General features: G+C 45.4%; 1 protein-coding gene across 4 annotated transcripts in view; it reads right to left on the reverse strand.

Annotated features, from left to right (window-relative positions):
• Window positions 1-273: 273 nt before the first annotated feature.
• The window catches only part of LOC135245001 (phosphatidylcholine:ceramide cholinephosphotransferase 1-like), a 28,227-nt gene continuing 1,811 nt past the window's right edge, over window positions 274-26,689 (reverse strand). Inside the window, exons 1-6 of one of the 4 annotated variants that reach the window (XM_064317742.1) lie at window positions 15,240-16,234; window positions 7,644-8,449; window positions 6,760-6,877; window positions 5,181-5,334; window positions 3,570-3,736; window positions 274-2,985 (exon numbers count right to left, since the gene is read on the reverse strand). In XM_064317742.1, the coding sequence (XP_064173812.1) occupies window positions 2,809-2,985; window positions 3,570-3,736; window positions 5,181-5,334; window positions 6,760-6,877; window positions 7,644-8,203 (1,176 nt within the window). In that variant the 5' untranslated portion in view covers window positions 8,204-8,449; window positions 15,240-16,234 and the 3' untranslated portion in view covers window positions 274-2,808. Of the gene's footprint in view, window positions 2,986-3,569; window positions 3,737-5,180; window positions 5,335-6,759; window positions 6,878-7,643; window positions 8,450-11,721; window positions 12,582-13,027; window positions 13,278-15,239; window positions 16,235-26,689 lie in introns of those variants that run through there. The other 3 variants (XM_064317743.1, XM_064317741.1, XM_064317740.1) reach the window with 3 other exon arrangements.

Genomic DNA, 26,689 nt, shown 5'->3' on the forward strand with positions numbered 1-26,689 from the left:
GCGGATCGCTCTCTGTGTGAGGTCTCTGACGTGCTAATACGAGCAGGGGGTCTATGCTGAGCGTGCTGATGAAATGCTGGGTTATCTCATTACTTATGCACACTCACACGCACGCACGCACGCACACGCACGCGCGCGCACACACACACACAGTTTGTCACTAAAACAATGTAACCCTGCGTTAGCCGCCATTAAACAACCCAAGTTCTCTCAGGGTTTTGTGCTTCACACAGACCAGCTGGGACCTCCTTCAACAACACCAGCATCCAGACATGGAATAATAAAAATGCTTTATTCAAAAGCCTCTCAATCTCGCCCCTATTCATCCCATATATTTACCGTACAAATATCACCTGGTGTGTGCGTGCACACACAAAAAAAATCTACAAGAAATGGAACATTGATTTACATAAAAAAACAATTATAAATACTTCCATAATTGAAAACAAACTTTTCATACATAGATAAATTGGCAATAATGGACAGCCTTAAGTTATATCATTGGCAAGATCAAAACATGTAAACCTTCATGCATCAAATTTACAATATTAACTAAACTCGAAGATTGAAATGGTTCTCTGCTCCTGTATCCAAACCCCACAGGCACCCTACTCTCAAATCACAAAAATGTTTTTGAAAAGACTTAACCATTCCACAAAATTCAGTGGTTCATTGCTTCAAAGCATTTATTATAATATTTGGTTATGCCTTGTGATATAATTATCCAATGACACATTAAGATACACAGGTTGATTTTATGGTTGTGTGCCAAATTGTACAATTTATCATTCTTGTTACACAAGTACATTTCTGTATTGCTTTTCTTTGGACAACACTGTGACAACAGCAGAACTACTTTGTCAATAATAGTGTTTTTTTTTTAAGACCACAGTAACAAACAGCCAAAAAAAGCAGCAGTAATGTAGCTATGTAAACTGTCTAGAGTTGGAAAATCTGTTGGTTTTATTTCATGATTGCCCTGGCCAATTGCACTCGGTAAGTACAGTAATGTAGTCATGGTGACCAAATGTAAAGTCCTGCTGAACAGACGTCAGTTTGGCTGAGCTCTTACTCACTATCATAGTGTTGATTAAGATTTAGGGACCATGACTGCTGGCACCATTAAAATAAATCTCAAATAAGTGTGTTCTCTTCAGGGAGTACATGAGTGGGACACTGTGCGGGGTGAGGTTACTCCACGGTGGAGGGGGGGGGAAATGATGGTTAGGTGGGTGGGTTTACTAACGCTTTGTGTCATAAAACTGTCTACGAGCAGTGCGACAGACAGACAGGAGTGGTCTGACCAAGACGGTCAAAAAAGGGGGGTCACATTCCAAGACTGTTACGATGGCGGCGTGCAACCCCCACCACTGCACCTCGACGGCTAACGGGGGCCACCTCAAGATGAAACGATTGCCTGCGCACATCCTGAAAAACCGGCAACAACGCCGATGCAGAAACAGCCATCCGCAAGACCCACAGGGGTCTCGAGGTATGACACTCGAGGAGAGCAGAGGGTCAAACTCCATGACAGGAAACGAGAGAGACCACCACCATGATCCAGGGACAATAAAACAGAGAAGACAGCCGGTGATGTCACCTTACTGGTAGAAATCAGGGAGGAGCTCCACCAATCACGGAGTTCCTTGGCAATAACCAGTAGACCAATGCCGACTGGTGGATACTACTTTAATGGCAAATGGCGTGGAAGCATAGTCAGAAAATATCTACCAATCACCGTTGGCGTTGTTTTGGAGATACTCCAAGTTTGGTGTAGCTTTCCGTTTTCTGTCAGAAAATGGCAGGGTGAACATCTTAACCTTTTCACTATCCCTCTGTGACCTCACAATGGTGCCGTCAGCTGATCCACCGTGTGCCGCGCTGACCCGGCAATGTCAAAACACAGCTACTTACCATATGCCATTACATCTCATAATTGGGATATCGTTCTGGTAAATGCTACAATAAATACATGTAATGGACAAAATAATGCACAAATGATTAGATTTTTCTAGGTTTGTGCCTCGAGAGGACCAACACCTAGTAAGGCCAACAACACGTACATTCAAAAACATGGACAGAGAGAACGTTGGTTGACACAACCTGAAATCTGCTTCACGAGACTGCTTTCACTTTGATCTGTTCAAGCCATGATCAAGATGCACTTTTGCATTGCAATTAAAATACAAGAAGAATACAAATGAACACCTACAGACACGTACACACTGTCCAAGACCAGGAAGGCACTGGAAAAAACCAAAACTTGTTTTGATTTTCTGTTTTCTTTCTTTTCAAAATGTAAAAATCTAAAAGGTTCTTCTTGATCATCATTCGCTTGAAAAATAAACCTGTGAAATACTTAGAAAAATCTTTTTGCTCCTCTGCCATGTTCAGTGAGAAGTTATAAAAATGATGACCATTAAAACTGGGGGAAAAACACTTTCTGCATTTAAAACTGCTCTGGACTGGTCATAATCATTTTAACAATGCGACCAAAATGAGACATTTTCACATGAACAGGGAGTCACGAGTCCACAGAAAACACCTTGTTGTAAATCCAGACATTTCGGAGGCAACAAATCTTACTTGGGTGGAAAAAGTTGAAATGCTCGCAGGGTGAACCATGAAGCACTTACCGATGGTCAGACAAATCGAGAAAAAATGAAATGTTTCAGAAAACAGAAGTCACAGTGAAGACCAGCCATAACGGGGACGTGCCCGAAAAAAGAAGAGGGAGGAGCTTTAAGACGTGGCCGGGTCACATGGCTCTTGGGGAACGCTTTCCCGTTTTTTCCCCGTTTTTCCCGGTCACTCCGAGGAGTCCATCCTGACGAATCCCAGCCTGCTCCCCGGCACCGCGCGCCAGGAGAACGGCAGCTGGAAGTTCCGAGGCACCACGCCCTGCACGTTCTCCTCGAAGTACTGGAACAGCCTGTACCACCACACCCTGGAGACCGGGTTGGTCTGAGACGTCTCCTTCAGCACCTGGACGGAGAGAGAGACGACCCGAATCGCTTTCAGCCACACTTAATCCGACAGAGCCAACGGGTTCCATCTCAGAGTCACACATTCAGGCGTCACCGCGGATACGCGGCAGCGCTCAGGGTTTATGGGACAGTACTTAATCTGAAAGGGTGAAGGCAAACATGAGGCAGTGCTCATTAAAAATCAGACGGATTTCACCAGATTATCGCCAAACACAACAAACCTGGAGTGCGCCCGTTAAAAACAAGGAGAATCTCATTTTTATGGAAGTTTCCGGAAGCCGTGAACTAATCCCTTAATTGTCCGCGGCAGGGGCGGGGTCTGGGAAAGGCAAACTGAGGACACGCCCTGTGCTTCAGTGAGCACCTGGGTTGCATAACCTGCCCCAGCTCCAGGATTTTAAAGCGTGCTTCTTTTTACAGTAGGAGGCGTCTGAGCCTGGGAACCACAAACTGCACATGAGGGGCTGACAGGGACGCTCTTGGCTGAAAAGAGGTCTACAGGCGTTCTGAAGTGGTTCTCGTGGGCCCAAGACTTCCTGTTGTGACCCAGCATTAAGAAGTACCCGGCAGACTGAGACTTACCTGCTGGTTGGCCAAGGTGTGGTACCACCAGAACAGCCGGGTAGTGATGTAGTAGGCCACCACCACGTCCACAGTGTAGTGGTCGTGGGCCAGCAGGATGCAGAAGATTCCCACCGCGCTCAACGTCCAGCAGAACCAGTGGTACAGCCAGAATCGCTTCGGAGAATCTGGGAAGGATCGAAAATCAAATCAGGAAAAATTACAAATATTATATGTATGAAACATTAACATTAACATTAATGTTTCTGCACCGGCACTAATGAGTTGTGACCACATCATCTTCACTGCTCCTGTTCAATGGTCTCATTCTTATTGGCAGTTTCTACTGCATAATCAGACTAGCAGGTGTCTGATCCAGGCGATGTAGCCTTTACAGACCTTTATGTCTGTCCTGTAGCTGCAGTTTTACAGCTCAAGCTTCTCCACTCAGTTTCTCAACACTGAAACTATCCTGTATAACCCGCACATTGATGCAGTCTAAAGAACGTTTTTGAGTTGCATGCAAGTTTACTTCTAACTTGTTAACCAACAGGGAAAGCACTTGGCAAATAAAATCAGAATAACAGATTACTGTGGATGTGATACTGTGTATGATTTTAACAATAATACTTCTAATAATACGTATAATAATAATCATTATTATTATTATTATTATTATTATTATTATTATTATAAGGATAATAATAATAATATTACTATATGGAATATCCACCAGGTGTCACTACTGCGCCAACAAATTTCCCAGCAAATTATAATTACTGCAGGCTCGGTATAATTCAGATTTTTTTTTTCTTTTTACCTGGAGAGAGGTAGTCACACTCTTTGATAAAGAGGTAAGTGAGGGTTAGGGCAGGAGAGAGGTACTCACACTCTTTGATAAAGAGGTAAGTGAGGGTTAGGGCAGGAGAGAGGTACTCACACTCTTTGATAAAGAGGTAAGTGAGGGTTAGAGCAGGAGAGAGTACTCACACTCTTTGAAGTAGTGAGTACAGAGAGGTACACACTTTGATAAGGTAGTGGGTTAGGGCAGGAGAGAGGTACTCACACTCTTTGATAAAGAGGTAAGTGAGGGTTAGGGCAGGAGAGAGGTACTCACACTCTTTGATAAAGAGGTAAGTGAGGGTTAGAGCAGGAGAGAGGTAGTCACACTCTTTGATAAAGAGGTAAGTGAGGGTTAGGGCAGGAGAGAGGTAGTCACACTTTGACAAAGAGGTAAGTGAGGGTTAGGACAGGAGAGAGGTAGTCACACTCTTTGATAAAGAGGTAAGTGAGGGTTAGGGCAGGAGAGAGGTAGTCACACTCTTTGATAAAAGGTAAGTGAGGTTGAGGGGGCAGGAGAGAGGTACTCACACTCTTTGATAAAGAGGTAAGTGAGGGTTAGAGCAGGAGAGAGGTAGTCACACTCTTTGATAAAGAGGTAAGTGAGGGTTAGAGGGTTAGGGCAGGAGAGAGGTACTCACACTCTTTGATAAAGAGGTAAGTGAGGGTTAGGGCAGGAGAGAGAGTAGTAGGGCAGAGAGAGGTGTCACACTCTTTGATAAAGAGGTAAGTGGGGGTTAAGGCTAGGAGAGAGAGGTACCTTGATAAGTACTCTATGTAGGTTAGCAGAGCACTCTTTGATAAAGAGGTAAGTGAGCGTGAGCATCACGGTGTGGCCGCTGTACAGGTAGTCCCCACACATGCTGTGGGAGCCGGTGATCGACAGGCCTCCTCCAGCGATCATCTTCACCACCCGGCGCATCTGCGCCTCCCAGTCCCCAAAAAGCTAAAACGGTAAAAAGAGCGACAAAAACATTCAGCGCTTTTACTTCTGCAGCGGCTTTCGCTCACGCGGATAAGGCAGGTCAAAGCTCTAAGTCACCTCATTGCTCAACTTTTTGAAATTAGTTTAAAAAATATGATAACGAAAATAGTGAACATGCCGAATGGGTCACGATAAAGGCGTTACGCCTTTAAGAATGGTATATGACCGAAGAAACAAACAAACGGTATGCACCTTACTCAAAATGTCCGGCCCAAAGAGAAAGAAAAGGCCCGTTTGGATTCCTCAGGAGAAAACCGGTTACAGACAAGTCCAATGCAAACGAGCCAGTTTAAGTGTAGATGTGATTTCCATACACACAGCCAACCGCGAGAAACCAGTGACAAGCCAAAGGAACGCAGCACTGACAGATAGCTCATATCAGACCTGGGAATGTGATCGAATGCACTCATTTTGGGAATAACGGATACAGTTTCACAGAGAGCAACGCTGGTGGAATTAAATGTTTCTGCAAAGTAACATTCCCGAAATCCGTGTAATGACACTGTCCAATCCCACAACATAATACACACTGTCCTGTTTTCCAAGCCGGTAACCAATCGCTGTGGAGTTGGGGGGCGTGTCCGAGGCGGACGGGAAAGCAGGAAGGTGGAGAGTGATAATGGTTGCGTAAGACAGGAAACGTAAGATTTCCATGTGTCTGCGCTGAGTAACTGCTTCCTCTGAACTACTTGGCAACCCCCCACACAGTGCACAACGCCCAAAACCAACTCTCCGGGGGATGGGTTCCATGGGAACATGCATACACAGTGCTCACAGGAAAGGGTGGTGATACATTTTGTCGTTTCATCATCCAATGCTACATTTTCTGTCTCTTTAGCACTTATTTCAAACCCCCGCATTCACGGTTACAGACACACAGACTGAAACGACCGTAAATACTTTCACTGACACAAAGGAGGGTAGGAAAGCTGACGCAAGGCTTATCCCCTGCTGCCTGTAAAATAAAAACTTAATTACAGCGTTCGAAAGCTTCGCTGTACCTCAGTTTTTAAAGTTTACTTTAAGCTTTAAGCTCAGATCAAACCAGGCCAAAGTGAAAGCGAAATTGAAAAGCATTCGCTTGAAGGAGATTATTCCATGAATAAAATATTCAGCCGTTATTCATACTGGCATATTGATTGCACGTGATTTTGTTTGTTTATATATGCAATGTGCTTTTAATAAAACAAAGCCAAAATGAAAAGAAAATCCTCCACAAAAAGAACTTGTGTTCAAGCAACCTAGTTTTACACACGTTCACCTGGTTTCGTCATTAGATCTACCAAGCTGAGTGACTAAGTGTCCAAATGCAGTCAGTTTTCCTACCTATGATGAGACTCTTTGGTGTCTCAAGAGTGGATTTTTTGTGTGCGTTCGGGGGCTTACCTTTGGAGAGCACTTGAAGTGCATTCCGGGTACAGGGAGGGTTGTGATGTACATGGTGACACACCTGTACAGGTAGAGCGTCCCCACGATGAAGAAAAACCTTCGCCCAATGATAGACCTGAAAGACAGGGTGTGGTGAGAACAAACCCACACAACACAATCCAGTACAGTCCAGTACAACCCAGCACCGTCCAGTACAATCCAGCACAGCCCAGTAATCCAGTACAGTCCAGTACTGTAGCAGTCTATACTAGCAAAGGGACCGGGCTTGTAACCTCAAGGCCACAGGTTCGATTCCTAGGCTGTTACCATTAATTCAGTAATTCAGTCTTGATAAGTGTCTGCTAAATGTAATATAATACCACGGAGCCCCTCAAACTGGGCCCGGGAGACCCCGTGCACGCTGGCTTTCACTCCAGCCACTGCTAACTGCAACCCTGAAGGGTAACTCTTCCTAGACACATTACATGCCTCGTAAGGTCACAGGTCACAGGAATGTTAGAAACGCACGCCAGAAAGAACAAATGTCGCACACCCACATCACAGGAATTTAATCCACACGGATCAACAAATGCCATCATTCTGAAGTTATGTGCCGCGTGGAAGGTGATTCCTTTGGGGGGAAAGGCGTAATCACTGCTGAAGGTGTGGACATGCAAAAGCAAAGCTGGAAAAACAAAGCAAATCACAAAGAGGCCAAACGTGTGTTGCGTTAAAATAGCTATAACGTGGGGGGGGAATAAGTATGAACTATCGTAACCCTAATAAAAATATGAGCTGTAGCAAAAAACCAGCACGCCCCAGGGCGTACACACAAGTGTAAAAACATTCCAGATGAGCGAGCTGCACGTTTGGCCGGGGGGGTCAGACAGGAGGGGGTTTACCTGTACTTGAGCAGGATCCACTGCAGCAGCCACAGGCTGACCAGCAGCATGCCGTTGATCTCGCAGATGGAGAAGGCCCACTCCACCCGGTTGAAGACGTCGAAGAACTTGTCGGGCAGCGGCGGCGAGGCCTCCTTGTCGGGCACGCGCTCGTGCACCACGGAGATGACGATGGTGGTGGAGACGAAGCAGCAGAGGGCGTAGGCGAAGGCGGCGCCCGTCTTGGCCCACTCGGTGGGGTAGGGGGGCGGGGGGGGCTCGGGCACGGCGATGCGCACCATGTCCCGCCGGACGCCGTTGGGCGCGTGCCCGTTGGCGGCGTGCCCGTTCTTGTGCGCCTCCATGTGGCCCTCCACCCGCAGCGTCTCCACCCGCTCCAGCAGCTGCCGGCCCCCGTCCGAGGACAGCAGGGACAGCGGGGGCCGCAGGAAGTCGGCGGGGCCCAGGCCCAGGAGCTGGCGGCCGGTCATGCGGGCCCTGGGGCCGCTGTACTCCTGCATGCCCTGCTCCGCCAGCCAGTGCGCCACCTCCTCCGCCGTCCACTGCGCCACCTCCTTCATCTGTGCGCCGGCGAGGGGGCACGTGGGGGGGCGACGGAACGCAGGGCACTCCCCGGGTCCTCACAGGCCCCGGGCAAGCACATCGGGCGCGGCCGCGGGCCGGGGGGGGCGGGCGGGGCTCGGCTCAGTAACACCGCCCCGGGAGAAACTGGTCCGGGTTCGAGTGACAGCCGTGAATGATCCGACGCGGTCTCGCGTGAAGGCCTCTGCAGACTACTTCATGGTGTTTCAGGACAAATTCTTTTCCTGCAGGGGGGACACAAGTCAACATACAGAATTATACTTTCATGAAAAAGTGAAATGAAACACCCCTCAGGTCACAATGAGAATCAGGTGAAATCTACCCAAGTTTAAAGCTGTCTACGTACAATGGCAATAGACTGAATGGTTAGCCACAAAATGTCACGTAGGCTAACCCTGTGGCTAAGTCCCTTTCGATAAATAAGGGGGTGTGTTTTCCGATGCTCATGGGCTGTGGAAAGGGGGAGAAGGTGCACTAAGAGAGCTAGCGCAGAACGGCAGCGCCGCTAGATCCGCACTAGATCTACTCCGACTTTCTGGGAGAGGTCACGAGTGGGCAGTCCGAATTCTGCTCCTGCACCTTCTCTCCGCCATGAATGCGCCTGTTCTGCGCGTAGCGTGTAGCGAGGGTAACAATGAAGCGATGTGTAAATTATTTGTAAATAACTGTCATTGCCCCACGCGTTGCCCTCGGCCCTCGCTGTACTGTGACTGCAACACCAATGACTTTGTCGCGCGCAGACTGGGAAAAGACGGACGCTTTGGCCTTTGGGTGAAGTTGAACATTAACAAGGCTTCTCAACCTTTCACCGCCCTCCACGTCTCACGTAGGTCTGTGGGGAAAAAAGTGCCCGCAAGCAGCAGTTTACCACCAACAGACCCACCCTCTAACTAGTCACCATGGCGACCGTGAGCCAGCAGATAGCCTATAGGAACTCCTTTCCTTCCCTCTCTGCCTCCTCTCCAGGCCGAGCCAATCAGGAGGACAGGAGAGCGGCACTCTCCAGGCCGAGCCAATCAGAAGGACAGGAGAGCGGCACTCTCCAGGCCGAGCCAATCAGAAGGACAGGAGAGCGGCACTCTCCAGGCCGAGCCAATCAGAAGGACAGGAGAGCCTGCTGGGTTTCAAAGATGCACCTGCATCAAGGCTGCAAGGTTCAGCACCAGCTCAGCTCCACGACACACCTGTACACGAGCGCAGCTTCAGGGGAGGGGAACGTGTGTGTGTGTGTGTGTGTGTGTGTGTGTGTGTATGTGTGTGTGTGTGTGTGTGAGAGAGCGTGTGAACAGCTCGAGGGGAAGGTGTCAGAGATGAATGCCAGAGAAAAACGTCACAGGTGAGAAAATGTCGCCCAGCAAACATGGGGCAGGACAATGACAACAACAAAAAGTGAAAATAGCACTAACTCCGTCACTAATCCAGCAGGTGAATGACAGACAGAGAATGTGGGTGTATCCTGAAAATCAGACACCCCGTGGACAGTTTGGAGGGAAAACACGTGGCACAGTCCACGCCTATGAACCGCAATGCGCCTTTCTGTGGTTACTTTTGGAAAGCTGCATGGTAAATATGAAATCCAGGTCAATATTTAGTCATCAAATAAGGCTAAATGAATACTTCAAGTAGGCTAATCAAACATCGGAGTAGTATCTATATGTAAAATGATACAGTTGCGTACAAGATTAGGCCTATATAATCGTTAGATACATGTATAACTAAAAATCTGTAAGGTGACCCCGGAGAAAGTTTACACAAAATACATGCAGGATAGGGGTCTGTACAATAGCAACACGAGTCTCCCGAACTGAAGATTTACGAGACTTCTTCGTGGCACTTGGTTCTCCCAACCCCAAACGAGGGCTAGCTTTTAGCAGCTAGTTTTCAAAGGTCACAACACAGGTTTCCACACAAACGTGAAGTGTGCACATCACATGTGTTTCACTATACTGCACTACCAGAGCAGTTTGTTAATCAGAGGAGACACAAAGGCCGTTAAGTCATTATGCACCAGCAGCACTCAGAATGGCCAATGTGACACATTAAGCACATGATCTCATGCTGACTCAGTGGGGTGTACCCACACAATCCTTCAGTGAGTCAGGCTAGCTGTTTCCCCAACAGACTGGTGAGAATAAATCTTCACCATTTGAGCTCAATCTTAAGCTAATTCTTAACTATCAATCAGTATTTAAACATTTATTTAGACAGGAGTTAAACCCAAGACTTTCAGTATTTTAGTCTTTGATGACAAAAGCATTGCAGTAAAAATATTTTCAAAAGTACCATATACTGTATGTTGTTTTTTATTGACCGTCTCGCTTGTAGTGTAAGCTTCAGCACAGCAGAATATATGGCTGTTGAGATTAAGACCACAGACTTGTGTCCCCTACAGGGGACTGAATTGAATTTTCCGGGTCACAGGTGGCCGTTTGTGCGCACCAGCAAGCGAAACGGGAACCAAACGCTTTCTGCGGTCAAACGGTCGCAGATGGCCGACCGCGTTTAACTTTCAATGAGGATGCGCTCTGTCCCCTGGCTGAGCGCCATCTTACTTTTTCCCTTTCCTGTCACTTCCTGAGGATGTTCTGTTCTCAGGACGACAGCCGGCTTCCTGCTCAGCGGCCTTCGATACGCCACCCCCCCCACCCCCCACCCCTTCCGCCATTCCGCCAGGCACGCGCTGCGCCGCCCCATGCCGCCCCGCCTACTCAGGAGTCCAGCGCCCGGTCGGGCCCCAACCCTTGCGTAACTTTGCTTTCAGGAGCCGGGTGCCCTCTGTATGCTGATTGGACAGTCCTGACTGCGGGACACGCCCACTCCTGAGACAGGCATGTTTCAGAATTCTGGAACTATCAGGTCATCCTGGCATTCCAAGAACTGTGACAACAAAAGGGGGGTCTTTTTCCCTCTACTTTTTTAATCGCCCCCCCCCCCCCTTCCTCTTTTTTCCATCTGAAACACCTTGTACGTCGCTCTGGATAAGAGCGTCTGCCAAATGCCTGTAATGTAATGTAATGGTATTTTTAGGCTCCACTGATTAAAACTAGCTGAAAAACTGCAGGAGTCAGGTCTCTAAAATCTAATGTGGAATAATAAAGAGCAGAGAGAACGGCAGTTTGCTCTGCCTTCTGCGCGACCACAACAAATTATGGAACTGCATAACTGACAGTACAAACCACAGCATCACTATGACAATCTCTTAACCATATTGTTTAAAGTACAAATGAGGAAAAAATACATTTAAGTAAAAAACCACATAACGACAGTAAGTGGAAACAGATCAAGTAGGCCTACTACATGTTTTTTTAAGCATCCCCTTCTTAAAGGGGAATTTCACTTAATAACACTTCTGCTTCTCATGACTGATATTGTCCTTCTAATGAATGTGACACCCTTCATTTTTTGATTAGTTATCTCATTTTCAATGTCTTGTGTTACATTTCAATAAAGAAAAAGGGACATACATAATTTCTGCTGAGAGAGAAGTTTCACTTGCCTGTGGCCAGTGGTTACGGGTAATCCCGTGCTTCCGCTGCAGAGAGCATTAAAACCTTTCAAAACGTCTCGTACTTCTTCGCAGAGCATCAGAATGTCTCAAACGCAAAGTCCTTTGATGCCTTGTGATAGGTCGCGATGACGTTTTCCCCCCATGAAATATGTGACAGGATTTCTGTCGCGAGGTTTCAACGAAAGAGCCCAAGCGCTCGCAGCGCGGCGACGGAGAAAGAGTAACAGGCCGTGTCAGCTGAAGGGCTTGCGAACTTTGTCCTCCGTTTCGAAATGCACTGCGCGGGCAGCGCCACGCGACAGCGCTTACAGGAACGAGGAAACGAAACAAACGGGAATTCAGCGCACCGCGTCAGGAGGACCGTATCTGGGACAGCCTCGTTCGCGACCCCTTCAAGTTCCGCCAAACAGGTCCGGCGAGATCGCTTAAACTGGAGAAACGGCGCGAGTGACCCGCTTGCTTTGGTTTTCAACGATTGCTCAAGGTTGCGCACTCCGACAAAAATCCACAAGTTACGGTACTGCTTCTTCATATGGTTTAGTAACATCACCTGCCTGTTTATTATCCTTTACCGCAGATATCGCAGCGCTTCAAAAACAATGCACATTTTTGATAGGTGTCAGGGATGTTGTAAATTCCACCATTTCGATTCCTTATCCCTTTTAAACTATGCCTAAATCAATTCAACTTCCAAACCAATTCTCAATGCTCATTTCCAAATCTCAATTCCAAATGCTTATCAATTCAGCAAACTCAAATCCAACTCAATATTCCCGCACACTATTTCTTCAATTCAGTTGTTTCCTTACCTGAAATTCCCTTAAGTCGATTCACGCCAGAGAGTATTCCAGTGACATTAACATTTTAGGTAATTAACAGAGCACCCCCCCCCCCACCAATAAAAAAGGTGTGGCTTGTCACCTGGTTCAACCGATACAAAACCAACACATAAATTTGCTCTGCTAGCAGTGAGGAGAAAATAAATATCACACTGGATTTAGGTCTTGTATGTAGGTCATGCGCTTTAATTAATGCCCGACCACTGCTTCAGAACACTACTGCAGAACTGCACAATTGCACTCATCTCTTTCACAAACACAGACACGGATGACTTGGGTACAGCACCGCAGAACAAGACTCCCTGCTTTACACTAAGCCTCAAAACAAAGCTGTCTCACGAATCCACAACTGACTGACTGACAGAAAGCGTACAGGACACACACCAATTTAACCCAGAACTGGACTCTGTAAGGAAAGAGCTGGTTTCTGTAAAGGAAAAGAACACATCTCATACCGTGACGGAATCAGGGGTCAGGCACGCGCGCTGACGTTGTGGGTAAGGTCTGTGGGGAGGGACGCCGACTCCACACCTGTTCAAATAAATAAAACGGAACAGATGGCAGCCCAAGCCGTTGGAGAGGACTCAGCTGTCCAAGGAGCCGCTAAACTGCCAGGCCTCTACAGCTACAACAGCCTCAGGACACACACACAGCTCGTCTGGACTGCAAGGCACTTCCTCATTTTACCGTCCAGAACATCACTATGGCAGTTACTAGAAAGATACCTGCACTTGGGAGGAAAAACAACCCCCAGGCCCAGGCCGCCGCCCTCACCCCCACCCCCCTGCTGCATATAAAGTGTCCTCATGAGCCCCATCTTGGATTTACAATTCTGACACACCCAATGTGTACATAGTAGTACTTGTTTAAAACCGCACACCGCGAATCTTATTTTGTGCACGCAATGGAGGTGTACATACGTGTAATGGCAATTTCAGCACAAGCTTGATTTAAGGAGTTTGCCACACTGACTGTTTTTATGTTTCTTTCAGTGACACGTCAAGTCCTCCCCATTCAAAAAAGGGGAAATTACGCTGTTACAATTCATTTTTCTACGCTCAATGGCATTTAATGACTGAATTCTGGTTCACTTATTGCTACAGGCCAATTTCATAAGCTTTGTCCAACATATGGACACACATTGAATGAGTTAATTCTGCATCAGAAAAAGGTCTGAACACAATGGGATGATACAATCAACAGGTAAAACTCTAGAGGGCCATTTTCAAAGTTTCAGGACTGTATCCCAATAACACAAATATAAATGTAAGTCATAAACTAAACTGTTCATAATGCCCTCTTAGCAAAGGTATACTAGGAAATATACAAGCTGCTCATAACACAATACGAAGGATCACACAGTAACATAAAGAGTGACTGAAGCCATAACGTTTTCCTCCTGAAGTCTGCCTCTTATCAGACCCTGACTGAAAACGGACTGTTCACTGTGCTCACAGGGAGTCAGCAGGTGTGATGACGAGACTCTGCTCAGCTGCAAAACATCTGATTGGATCAGCATTGTGAGAACTTTAGGTTCCCCATAATGCAATGCAACCATGTTTTGTATTGTTGGAAAACTGATGTCACGGGGAACAAGTCGATGTCTTTGGTGGTGGGGTGCTGACTGAAGATCTTGATACCTATGGGTCAGCGCCCAGCCAGATACAAAGGTTAACCAAAGGTGTGATATCTTCACAGAGGTAGTGCAAGCAGGATCATTAATCCATACTGTTTTGCCATGATTTTGTCTATATTTGGTGACTTGGCATTTTGCTTTGATCGTTTTGTCTGTAAGGGGAAACAGTGCAGTGGTTCTGGAGGCTCGTTTACGCGTATAGCCATTTCACCGCTCACATTTCGCACCATTGTATATTGCCATTATTGGCGTACTGTAAAATAAACTGAATTCACTTTAACCTGACAATCCTCTTAAGACTAGTAACACTGCACACCTAGCAGTTCTAAGGTCCTAACATACACTGAACTGTGTATATCTGCACCCCGTAGTCACTCGCCTATACGCTGGTGTCGTAGCAGAACATACAATTACACCTATGCAGGCTACACAAGGCAGAGGCACGTCCGCATCTAGTGAGCTAGATCGTGATTTATTAGATTACACGTTAGAATATTTCCGAGATTCGAGCAGGGCTCCAAAATGCCCCCATGTGGGGGGACTTGGTAATTCTAAGTACCCCTGTGAGCACACCGTTAGAAATGCAGGACGGGTAGCACACCTGGCACCTCAAGTCAACAAGACGCTCTGCCAGGCTAATCTCTCAGGGACCGAAAAGCCAGTCCATTATACCCGTCTGCCCCCAAACGAACCTCATTAGCCGTCGGTAGCATTCACTGGCAGACACAGCTACGTAGCGCAGTGTAGTGATTCCCAGTGTTCTCACGCTGTAGGCTAACACAGACTCGCTGTGTTTTTTATTATCTGCTGAAGGTGCGACTGCATGCTGTGGAACAGCACCCACGTGTTCACCGTGGTACCGTCTGCAGTCTCACCCGTGGGGCTAATTAGAAACCTACAAATTCTCAGCTATATATAGAGTCATTGTGTCCGACACAAAGGCGTTTTTTTGTACAAAGGCTCAAAGACACATTTCACACAATCCACCCCAATCTGAACCCGCTAGACCGGTTTCTCCGGTGGAAACATACCTGCAGTCTCATGCGTCAGCAGGTCATAGGTTCCCAGGCTCCACCTCGCCACGTGTTTTTTTTAAAAAAACAAAAAATTTAAACAACCTCTACATTAAGACCAGGTGTTCTCCTCCTCTTAGACGCCGAGCTAAAAATAGCCTGCAGTACTCCAGTTTAATATAGCCACGGCAGATGTTTCATGGAGCCAAAAATAGGCAGAGCTACAATATTCTGTCAGTGAGAGACTAAGTTAAGCCAATCCCTTTATTCTGTGGAGAGCAAAACCAATCTGATTCCGATTGGTTCAAACAAGTCGGTGATTGACAGTGCACTGTAGCTCCTCCCATTCAGGGGTTGAAATCTCCCTATGCCAGCACTGGTGTTATTTAGGCCTATACGAATGCTTGTCTTGTTTCTTATTCCTAAATTCATTGAACACAGGTTTTCATCAGCCAGAAATAGTCTTTGGTACAATTTTGTGTTTATAAATGTATAAAGACAATTTTTTTTGAAGCAATTACTTTTCATTTATCTTCCTTTTGCAAACTAAAAAGTATCATCTGTAAAACAGTGGTTCAAAAGTTCTTCTCTCTTGCAAAACAAATACAATGCCATTAGGTATGATGGTAGTCCTGTTGAACTGAGCGTGTAGGTGCAGTCTTAATGTGCTGGGGACAGGAAACATTCGTTCAAGATAAAAGGTGTGAGTTTAAAAATGGTTCCTGTTGAAGGTCGGCACGGGCACGACTTCTGAGAACGAGAGAGTCCTCTAAATAAAACCCACAGCCGCGTGACAAACATGTTCACTCAGGCAGAAAAAAAGACTGTGTACTCGCATGTACTGTAAACACGATCATTCACTCTTAAAAATCCGTGTCAGTTGAGGACGGCAAACACAGCACTTAAATAAATATCCCACCCCACTGAGAGTGCACGTAGATTTAGAGTGCACGTAGATTTAGAGTGCACGTAGCAGGCAGAGAGACGTGACCTGCAGCGGCCGTACTGAAGGGGGATCTGCGTGTGTGTGGAAGGCCCAGGCCTTATCTCATGCAGTTGTTTTCTTCCTTATATTATTTATCCTATCGTCCGTATCGTTGAACCTCAGCATTGACTGCGTGTTCTGTCTAGTACTTCCTTAGAGCTTGTCAACGCCAGATATAAAGCTAGTGTGTAGTAAGGTGGCGTGCTTAGATCTGTCCAGGGCTGGCTGCTTTTTACCATTCTAAAAACATTTAAATAAAAAATAAAATAAAAAAAACCCCAACGAGCTAATCAGCAAGAAAAATCTTGGCCAAGGACACCCTGCTGCTGAGTTTCACTGAAGGGCCAGTTTTGCCAGCCATTTTAATCAGACGAGCAGCCCTACTCTGCACAGACCTGCTCACCAGCGATGGCCGTGACCATGGCCCACGTTACTGAGCTCACTCTGGCAGGGACCACAGCCCAATCACATCACAGTACAGGAGAAGGGGAGCCAATGAGAACGGCAGCCACTTCCCCTGGCTGACATGTGACTGAGGCTAGCCAGGAACGTTAGCACACTATTACCACAACTGCATCAACTGGAGTTTCACTGTCTTCAGTCCACAACCCCAGTTACTGCACAGAGATCACCCTTCCCTGCACCTGTACACGCCTGGCCAGTTCGCTTCAACAAGAGTATAAAACAGTACATGTTTGGAGTCATAATACTTAGTCAAGTCACGATCACAAAATGGCTAACTTTCACACGGTGCAAATCCAGAAAAAACAGCCTGCTTTGATGCATCAAACTTGCAATAAGGATGCAAGACTTTTTAGTTTCAAAGTTGTTAAGAGAACCTAATCACTGACCGTCAATCTCTTTATTTGCATCCTCACCCCGGTCCACCACAGGAAGTGACACGAAGAGCCAGAAATTACTTCACGCTCTAGCTCCACACAGAAAATCTGACTGACTAACTTAAAATGGCGTCTTCTGTAAAAAGACAAGCTAAATGAAACTCTGACAGTGTTAAAGACATATCTCACAGGTAGGAGACTTCTAGTGTGACTTCATCAAAATAAATGACTCGTTTAAAATGCACTCTGCCCTATCAAACCTAGTGTAGCAGTCACCCATATCCTACAGCACTCGCTTCCTTCAGTGTGTTCTTTCATTTTCGTTTAGTTTGATTTCTTTCTTCTCGATCTCGTATTCACTCAGTTCGAGATTCCTGTGGCTCAGTGGCTGATCAGTGCCTTGCAGACTGGCTGTTAACTGATCAATAAGAACAGCTGTTATGCATTCTTCTCTTAACCAATCAGGGCGTGACAACACCCTTCTTGTTGGGATTATAAAAGGCAGGAAATCGTGTATCTCTGTTTATTTCTAGTCCTGCCATTTCTCCTCATGTCAGGGGCCCTCTCTTGTGCAAAACTTTACAAAAACCTTCATTTGAGAGTTTCTTTTCTTTGTTTTAGCTGACATGTCATGGGGCAGTAGTAGTAAGAATTTTGGGAAGTCTAGTTATTTTCATGTGTGGTATTTTAAAAAAACACCTTTGTTAGGTGGGCTGTGCTAAGATGGCTAACAGAGCTGGCTTTGGCCATCCAGCAAGTCCATATGGCTTGCCTAAATGACTGCCTAGCCTTTCAGGCTTTATTTTATTCTTTCTTTTGAGATTTTACAATTCCTTCTGTCATTTTCTTTCGAGTAGAGAAGAAATGGTAAATTACAAAGGGAAAAACTAAAATCTTCTAAGCTCAAGAGGCACTTGTTCATCAACGCATACTTAAGAGGCATTTATTCCTTAACAGAAAATGTCATAATGGTGTAAGTAGCAGGACAAAATGCATAAAACCGCTCCTTAGCAGTTGCCCAAGAGTGCTCACGTTCTCCACGGTTGCACATTTGCTAAATAGACCAAAAAGACAGCGACTTGCAGTTATTTCCTACAAGCGACTAGGCCTAGTAAAACGTAGCCAAATTTGGCATGAAACCATAGACTTGGCAACCTCGCTGATCACCATGTTTTCCGTGGGTAAAAAAAAAAACATCCAATCACGTGCGTGTACCAACCTTGCAAACTCTGCACCATGCATGCGTGTTAATGATTGGATGAAAGATGTCGATGATATGATGAGCCAAACGTCACCTTTGTACATTCTGACAGGGTCCTCCATCATATCTTTATGGTCCATTGTACAGAATCTGTGCTGTAAAATTGTAGTGTCACACCACTTAACTGGCCAACTGTCTGACATTTCCATCCTTTTTTATCGATGCTCATGTCAGTGCTTCGGAGTCTGAGTTTTGTCAATGAAGGTGGGGGTTTTGGTCATCTCATTTTCGTCACTGACAAACACTTCATCAGGTCAACAAAATAAAGCGTTTCAGACAGATGTAGGTATGCATAAGGGCTTGTGCAAAGAAAGCACACCCACAATTACTGCTGACTTTGCACAACGGCAGGTCCTGCCCAGCGCATTAAGGCCTGACTAGCACCTAGCCGCCGCACATTATCGTCTTAGAGACGGCCTCATTTTTACAGACAATCCACACGTTTACTGAAGCAACTATGCACCTTGCTCAAGGGTGCAATGGCTTTGCCCCACCTGAGACTCAAACCTGCAACCTGTGAATTACAGGCCCATTTCCCTAACCGTTAAAATAAACTGCCTCCCACCTGCACCCATCTGTATGTCATGGCTGTAGAAGGATTATGTATGATCAGCCTAATGCAACAGCATTCTGATCCAGTTTTAATGGTAAGGAGTGGCACCAAATTCTATTTTGACATTTTTTTCCAAAAAATTAGCCGTTTTTCAAAAAAAAAAAAAGAATACACACACCAAAAAGGTTTCCATTAAAAAAAATTTCCAAGAATATTTAAAGCAAATATTTTGTTTTGTGCTTTGGACAACCAAGTTTAAAGCTCAGAGTCTGTGTTGTCTGCTGAACAAACAGGTTTATTTTAACTTAATTCACTGTACAACTCATAAGGTAAAGACATCGTTTCTATTAAATAGTATGCAGTTTAGTTTATACAGTGTAGGCATTGTATATCTCAAGCATATGGCAACTGACCGTATTAAAATGAAGTCATCTTGCTCAAAATGCATAAGTAGCCACTATCTTTTCCCTTGCACACAACTCTAGTTGGAATATTTCATGCTGCAATTCGATTCGTCTGCTGAGACTGACCATATTACCCAGCGTGATTGTGGCTGAGACAGGTTTGCTGACACTCATTTTAAAATAGGCCTATATGTTAACCTTTAAAAGACAGCCAGTTTCATGTTTGTTTCACAACACGACACGCAACCAGGCCGTAAGAGGCTTTGATCAGTTTTTTTATTTTTTTAAACCCTGCTGATAACCCTTACGATCGCAGGTACACGTGGATGAACTATGACAGCCACTCTGAACCGATAATCAGAACGGCTGACAAGTACTGCCAACTGAAAATGAGCAAAACATTTCTGATAACTGAGCAAGAAAGGGGGGAAGAAGTCTGATGTCAGAATAAGTTTTCAAACTTTAAAAATAATGTCACCATCTCCATGGATGACATAAGATGTATAAAAGTATATTCTTTGCTTAGCTGGCTTAGCATGCTTTGGAACAGACATTTCTGGAACATGCCCTGTTCTCATTTAACTAATCAGGTTGTTCTCTGAAACGCATGATGAACTGTCAACACTAGTATCTGTGAAACACTGATGTACCTGCACCATATGTGCATCTGTGATACAGCAACTATCAAAACGCACACGCACACACATACATACACACAGATAAACACACACATACATACACACACACAGAGCTCCAGACACCAGAGGATGATACTAGACATTGAATATACACGACATATATACATGACCAGGCTGAGTTTTGTTTGTGTTTTTCTTCTTTTTTTTTTTTACTTAATTCCAACAGGGAGAGAGCAGTATAAGAGAGATCGCCACTCAGAATGCGCTGTGGCAGGATCAAGTTATTATTTCCGGGATATTAACCCTTTAAGGTGTAAGATCAGATACGTGATTAGAATGTTCTTAGCTGAACATTCTACTGATGATGTAACAATCACTACTGGTAACTGAAAGCAGCGGAGTTCTAGAATACTGACTTAGAATGTTGAAAAAACATTCCTACTCTTCCAAGGGTCCCAGCTCTTGTATGTAGTAATGACCTAAACGCAGCTTGAAATATCAGCTGTAATCATTTGCTCTATACTGTACTCTACACACTGCGTAGACCTTGATGAGGCTAAGTTCTTCCCAAGCCCAGTAAGACTGTGAGCATGTCTGCTCACTCTCAAATCCGACGCGACTCGTTAATGAAGCAGCGTCTCGAGGGTTTCCCCCAGCAGCAGCTGCTTTTTTAAGCTCCTCTCCAGAGGAACCGTCGGACCAGGAATGAGAAGTAACGCTAATTTCACTACTTCCCTGTCTGGGCTTTGCTTATTGTTCTTTTGGCTCATGTTGTACACACAGGCAGTCGAAGTACAGTTCTATCTCTCATTTACTCTATACTCTATTTACTCTTCCAGTCACCCAGCATCATCAACATCAACACTCATGTCCCCCGGTGTAGCCCGAGCTCTTGAATATTCAGGTTAACAGCAGGATATTAAAACTTCTCGTAAAATAGCCTGCATTTGGTTTTGAGGAAAGGAATTCATCACCTTTCAGTGCAAAGAGAGTTGACAGACTAGAGCCAATATGGAGCCAAACAAAGACTAAACATGGCAGCAAAGATTTAGTCCCCATCACACACTCATTTCTGTAGCGCTTCAGATGCGCACGCAATGTCGCCAACAGCTCAAAGAAATGTCCCACAGATCTCAGTCTAAGGCAGATCATCAGACTACGGTAACAGCAAACCACTTTCCTGTAGTCGGGAGTCGTCTGGCATTTAATTTTCAGTAGGGCAAATTAAATCAGGTCAGAAGAACCAAAGTACGGCTGGAACTGCGAGCAACGGGGGAAAACACAGAAGCGGCTCCGTCTGGCAGCAGCCACGACGCAGGCGGGTGGACGTGCTGGCGGTACGACGGTACTCGTGGTATCTGGAGGGACTCAGTCGCTCTGCCAGTCAGTCAGAGCGGAATACTACCCCAGAGCAGCACGTCCTTCGTCTCCCATGGAGACGCTGGCTCCTGATGGGACATTTTCCAACACAGAAAATTGCTATACTTCAAAAATAAAAAACAATAGACAAAGAACATAAAGAGAAAGACTATCAAAAAACTAACCACAGGCAGAAAAGAAAGAGAGAGAGAGAGAGAGAGAGAGAGATGCTAAGTGAGCCCGTTTTATCATGTGCTACGCGCGAACCCCCCCAAAGAGGCCAGACTGTCCTACTTGGCCGCAGTCAGACCACCCTCAGCCACTAGGCCGGGGAATGGAGCAGAGGGAAGATCGGTGATCAGGCTCACTACACTAAAGCACCCGCAGGTACACAGGATGGCTGGCTGGAAACAACGTATGGGTGAAACTCATTTTTTGGCGTACCACAGGTCTTGCCGTACCACTGGGGGTGCACGTAACCACAAGTATGCGAAACAACCAGTCACGCTGGAGAATGAGAGTCCTAGCTGCACAAACGTCACAAGACTTCTTTTACATCCGGCTGACTTACTGTAACTAAGGTGTGCAGTGTGGACTGCAGCACAGACTTGGGCACACACGGAGTTTAATTACAGTGCATTCAAATGACAACACAGTGCTCAGGGTTCAGGCTGGTACAGCATCGGATTTTTCCAGGCCTTTCTGAGTGTGTACGTTCTCCCCGTGTCCGTGTGGGTTTCCTCTGGGTACTACTGTTTCCTCCCACAGTCCAAATCCAAAACCATTCAGGTTAGGGTAATTGTGGGGTGTTAACTAGGCGCTGCTGTAAAAGAGCACACATGCTCTTATAGACATTAGACATCCTTACATTTTTCCTAGACACTGTACAGGAGAAAAGATACAAAGCTCAATGTATAAAAGAGATTTCACTGGGTAGCATTTCCCTGTGTCTGTGTTTTAGGACAGCATAAGGTTTACATTAACAGATAGATAGGACTTTAAAAAAGGTTGGCTGACCTGTTCAGACCCACTTAGATCAGCTGAATAGCCGTAAAGTTCGGTCTCACTGAGTCTGTGCAAAACATACACAGCATGATGCCTTAAATGTAACCAGTGGCTGGGGCTGGGGGGGGGGGGCAGGCCCGGGGCTGGGGGGGGGGGGGAAGGAATGCGTCTGCCGCCAGAGCAACTGCCTCTCCTCATCACAAGCAAAACCCTCCAGCACCCACGATGCACTTCTGCCCTCCTCATCACAAGCAAAACCCTCCACCACCCACAATGCACTTCTGCCCTCCTGAGCACAAGCAAACCACTCCACCACCCACAATGCACTTCTGCACTTGACAAATTCAGGCACCAGAGCCGAAGTTCAATAATATAAAACTGAAGGTGGGCTCTCGTTTATTCATAGCTCAGCGTGTTTTTTTACACTCACTCCCCCCCCATTTTGCTGTCACCAAATTCCACCGTCCCAGCATCCCAGGACCTCTCCAGTACCGAAGCGTTGTTGGATGTGTGTTGGATGTGCATTTCCGGCCCCTGCGTATCGATGTGAGAGTTACCCAAACGGCTGCACGCACCTGCGCTTTTCACAAATGACAGGCCTACATACGCAGCCTTCAAGCTTATGGTTTCAAAACCACAAGCTTGATTTAAAAATCAAGCTTGTGCCGGTTAAGAGAGAAGAGAGGGAGGGGGGAGGCCGAAGGGGGGAGGCCACCCAGCGAAACGAGTATTTCACTTTCACATTTAAAAAAAGAAATACAAAAGGATAGTGTGTTCTTTACAGAAATAAGCACCTAAATACCAAAAAATCTTTTTGGGTGGGGGCAAATCCATTCAGATGGCCCGACCAAACAAAATAGATCTATATTTACAACAAAAAGCAACTACAGACTTGTGAGGCATTTTGCAACAACATTTGTCAGCAGGGCACAAGAGAGACCTGCATGGCAGAACATAGCTATGCATTGTTCAGAGCAAAAACACTAGAAAACCTGGGTAACCTCAAATGACACGCATTTCTCCGGATGCATGCAACCCACCGCAGGGCATTGCCCTCTGCAGAACTGCTGGTTTTACACTGCAGGATGGGCCACAGGCTGTTGCGCAAAGAAATTACATATCGACAGAGAGAGGTAACACGTCAGCTGAGGCCTGTGGTCAGAAGTGAGTCAGACAGGCCATTTCCCCAAAGCTGAAGAGCTCACAGGCATTTTCAAGTGCTGGCCAAGCAGAACACTTCACAAACCGTCCAAGTAACACCAGAAAGGAGCACAGTTCACAGCTGCCAATAAAACTCCAGGAGACATGCATAATGAGACAGGCCAGCCAATAAAACTCCTGCCTGAACACTGAGCTACGCATAATGAGACGGGCCAGCCAATAAAACTCCTGTCTGATGCATGAATATTTAGATGAGCCTTAACAACCAAAAAACAAACACCAAATGGGGGCTCAGCAGACATGCACCGCAGTCAAAATAGCCAATGAGTCAAAACATTCAGAAGGTGCAAAGAAATTGCCAACAAATCAGAACCCAAAATGCACTCAAAGAAATCACACTTCTTTCATCCCGTGCACAGATTCCTCGAGGATTTTTCACCTCAAAAAAGTCTCACTTACTTGACCCAAACGCCCTCTGCACTCAATCCTAGGATTTGACCATAACTGCTCTTCCAAACTCACCAATTACAGATCTATTTGCACAACAAAACCGCGCTGCAATGGCCCTGGGGGAGATCTGGGACACAGGCAAAAATCTTTCCAAATATTGCGCAGGAAGCAAAACAATACTTGTTCCTTACAACCAGCTCAATCCATTCATCTCCATGCTATGAGAGGATACTGTCAAAACACTGACCATGATTACACTCAGCCACAAAGCTTAAAACTTACATTCTGATTTTAGTCCAGTTCATTTAAAAAAAAAATTTTTTTTTTTAATGCATTTAATTTTATTTTTGGCCGAACTGCGCTGCAAGCCATTTCATGAAAGCGCCACCTCAGACAAGCCACGATGTACGAGGGGGAAAAACCATGTGTGGGCACCTACAAACCGCTGAAGGAGCCTTTCAATCTAACAGCAGTGCGCGCATGTGCTCGGAGAGGAAGCAGGGGGGTCCCGTCTCCAGCGCGTCGGTTAAAGACGGCGGCGTCCCAACAGCCAAACTCCACCACCTTGAAAATAACGGAGATAAATGTTTTCAGGAAGGGCTTGCCCAGGCTCTACTCCCTCCTGATTGGCTCTGCCAAGACCATCAGTGGCACGCCGCCAGTCCGCACAGATTCCAAGAGTCACAGAGACCGAGCACTGTGCTCATGTGATGTCATCTGTGGACACAACAGGCACGCTAAATGTTTCCAGCCATAAGACTATGCAGCCCAGCCACAACTTCAGCAACCATACCATGATGGAAGCTTTCTCTACCACTCGTCACATACTCATTTTCTTGTATAATCATTCGAAAATCCTTTTTTTTTTTTTTTTTCTACAGGTGAATGTTTTACAGGTGAATGTTTCCTCTTGCAAGTTGCTCTGGATAAGAGTGTCAGCAAAATTACACCAAAATGACATCGGAATGGGGCCAAAAATTGTATTTCGGAATGCCAGCCTTTTCCAAATAGGTGAGGTATTCAAATAAGTATACTATGCTATACTATACTATAACTGATATAGTTATTTATCATAAAAAAACTAATTTTACTTGAAAGCATTTAAAACAAGTCCTGTGAAACTGATTTTATTTTGAAGCACTGAAATATAGATAACCTAAAATGTGAAAATATAGCCTGTATTTTTTAAATGTACAGATACTCAGTGGTTTCTAATCAGTTAAGTGTGATGATATCACATGATATCACTTGAGGATTTCACCTTAGGAGCAACACTGACTTTTTTTTAAACCTCTTGAATTCAGGATAATAATTAAGCAGACATATGCTATGATTCCGTTTATGGAAGTCCAATGTATTTTAAATATTTTGCAAAGCTACTCTCTGGGATTGGAATTCAAATATGACTAATTAGACTACTTAATAATTGCATTTAAATATGTTTCAGTTATTTTATATTTACACGCAATTATTTTTGATGGTTACTTTTCCCAATTAATATTTCAATTGATATTTACCTCAGGTCTGAATTTATGTAGCACATAATTTGCTAACCTCGAAAGCACAAGCTTAAAAAAACAAAAATTAGAAATAAAACAAAAAACCGTGCCACAGTATTCCACCCAATCCCCAGGCATAACACTGTATTTAGAAACCAATGTGATAAACTAGGCCAAACTACAACCAGGGCAAAAAGCTCCAAGAATTCAAATCTGATAGTCCAGCGTCGTTAGGTCTGCTAATGTGGCAAGTAAACAGGAAAATCTATAGCTTCAGTTCCTGAGACTGAAAGCAACCGATTCAGCCGCACTCTGAACAGCGACTGCCTATGTGCCAGACTTCTCAATATAATTTCTGAAACAATATCAGGACGTATGAAGCCAGAGTACAGGCTTGCGAATCCGTGCAAACGGCTCACTTCAACAAACAGGCGGGGGGGGGGGGGAGCGAGCAGCCAGTCACACTGAAAACCACATGTTCTCCACAGCCCGACTGCTTAAAACACAGACGCTCTTCTGTAACATCAGACCGCAGATATCCACAGTGTGCAGGCCCAGTCTACCTTCAGCCTGCCACACTGCACAGTATTCTGCCACTTTATCTAAACGCACCATCATTTCATTTCACAGTCTCTTTTGAGTAAAGTGCTGGCACACATCAAACCAAAAGTGAAAATGTACATGTCCAAATAAGGGTTTGTTTTAACACTAAATTACATATGTGAGTACAAGGACACATATATTATTACATGTAAACCAATAAATCTAATCACGCAACACAGTACGTTATAGGTTCTCATTATTTATAAACGGCAGTAAAAAAAAATGTAAGCGCACATCTCGTTTCTCAAAGGTGGTTACCAAACATGCCGTCAGGCCAGACCACAAAGCAGCTAAGCAATGCTAGCTATTTGCGACGTTCTGCCATCTGAACACACTTGTGTGACGTGTTTCAACTCCTGTCCTCGTGCATCACACCCCGCCGGGCACTTTGTTACAATACAGGCCATACAGACCTTGGAAGACCTTGAGAATGTTGAAGTATTTTTCCACGCGGAAAACAATTTAAAGGAATAGTTAAGCCCCCAGTTTAGATATTTTGAGGAGTTTCTGACGTTCTTTCAGGCTTTTCAAGGAGACATAGTAGATTAAGGGGTTCGTGTTTTAACCATTAAAAAGAAGGAAAACTCCAGATAATGAACTATCGCTTTAATATTCCTATGATAAAAAACATAGGCCTACTTGAGCATGTAAATACTATTACACTGCAGAATGTAAAAAGCATCTGGAAAAACTACTTTAACAAAGGTGAGA

This window comes from Anguilla rostrata, chromosome 18, assembly GCF_018555375.3.
Source record: "Anguilla rostrata isolate EN2019 chromosome 18, ASM1855537v3, whole genome shotgun sequence".
NCBI lineage: Eukaryota > Metazoa > Chordata > Actinopteri > Anguilliformes > Anguillidae > Anguilla > Anguilla rostrata.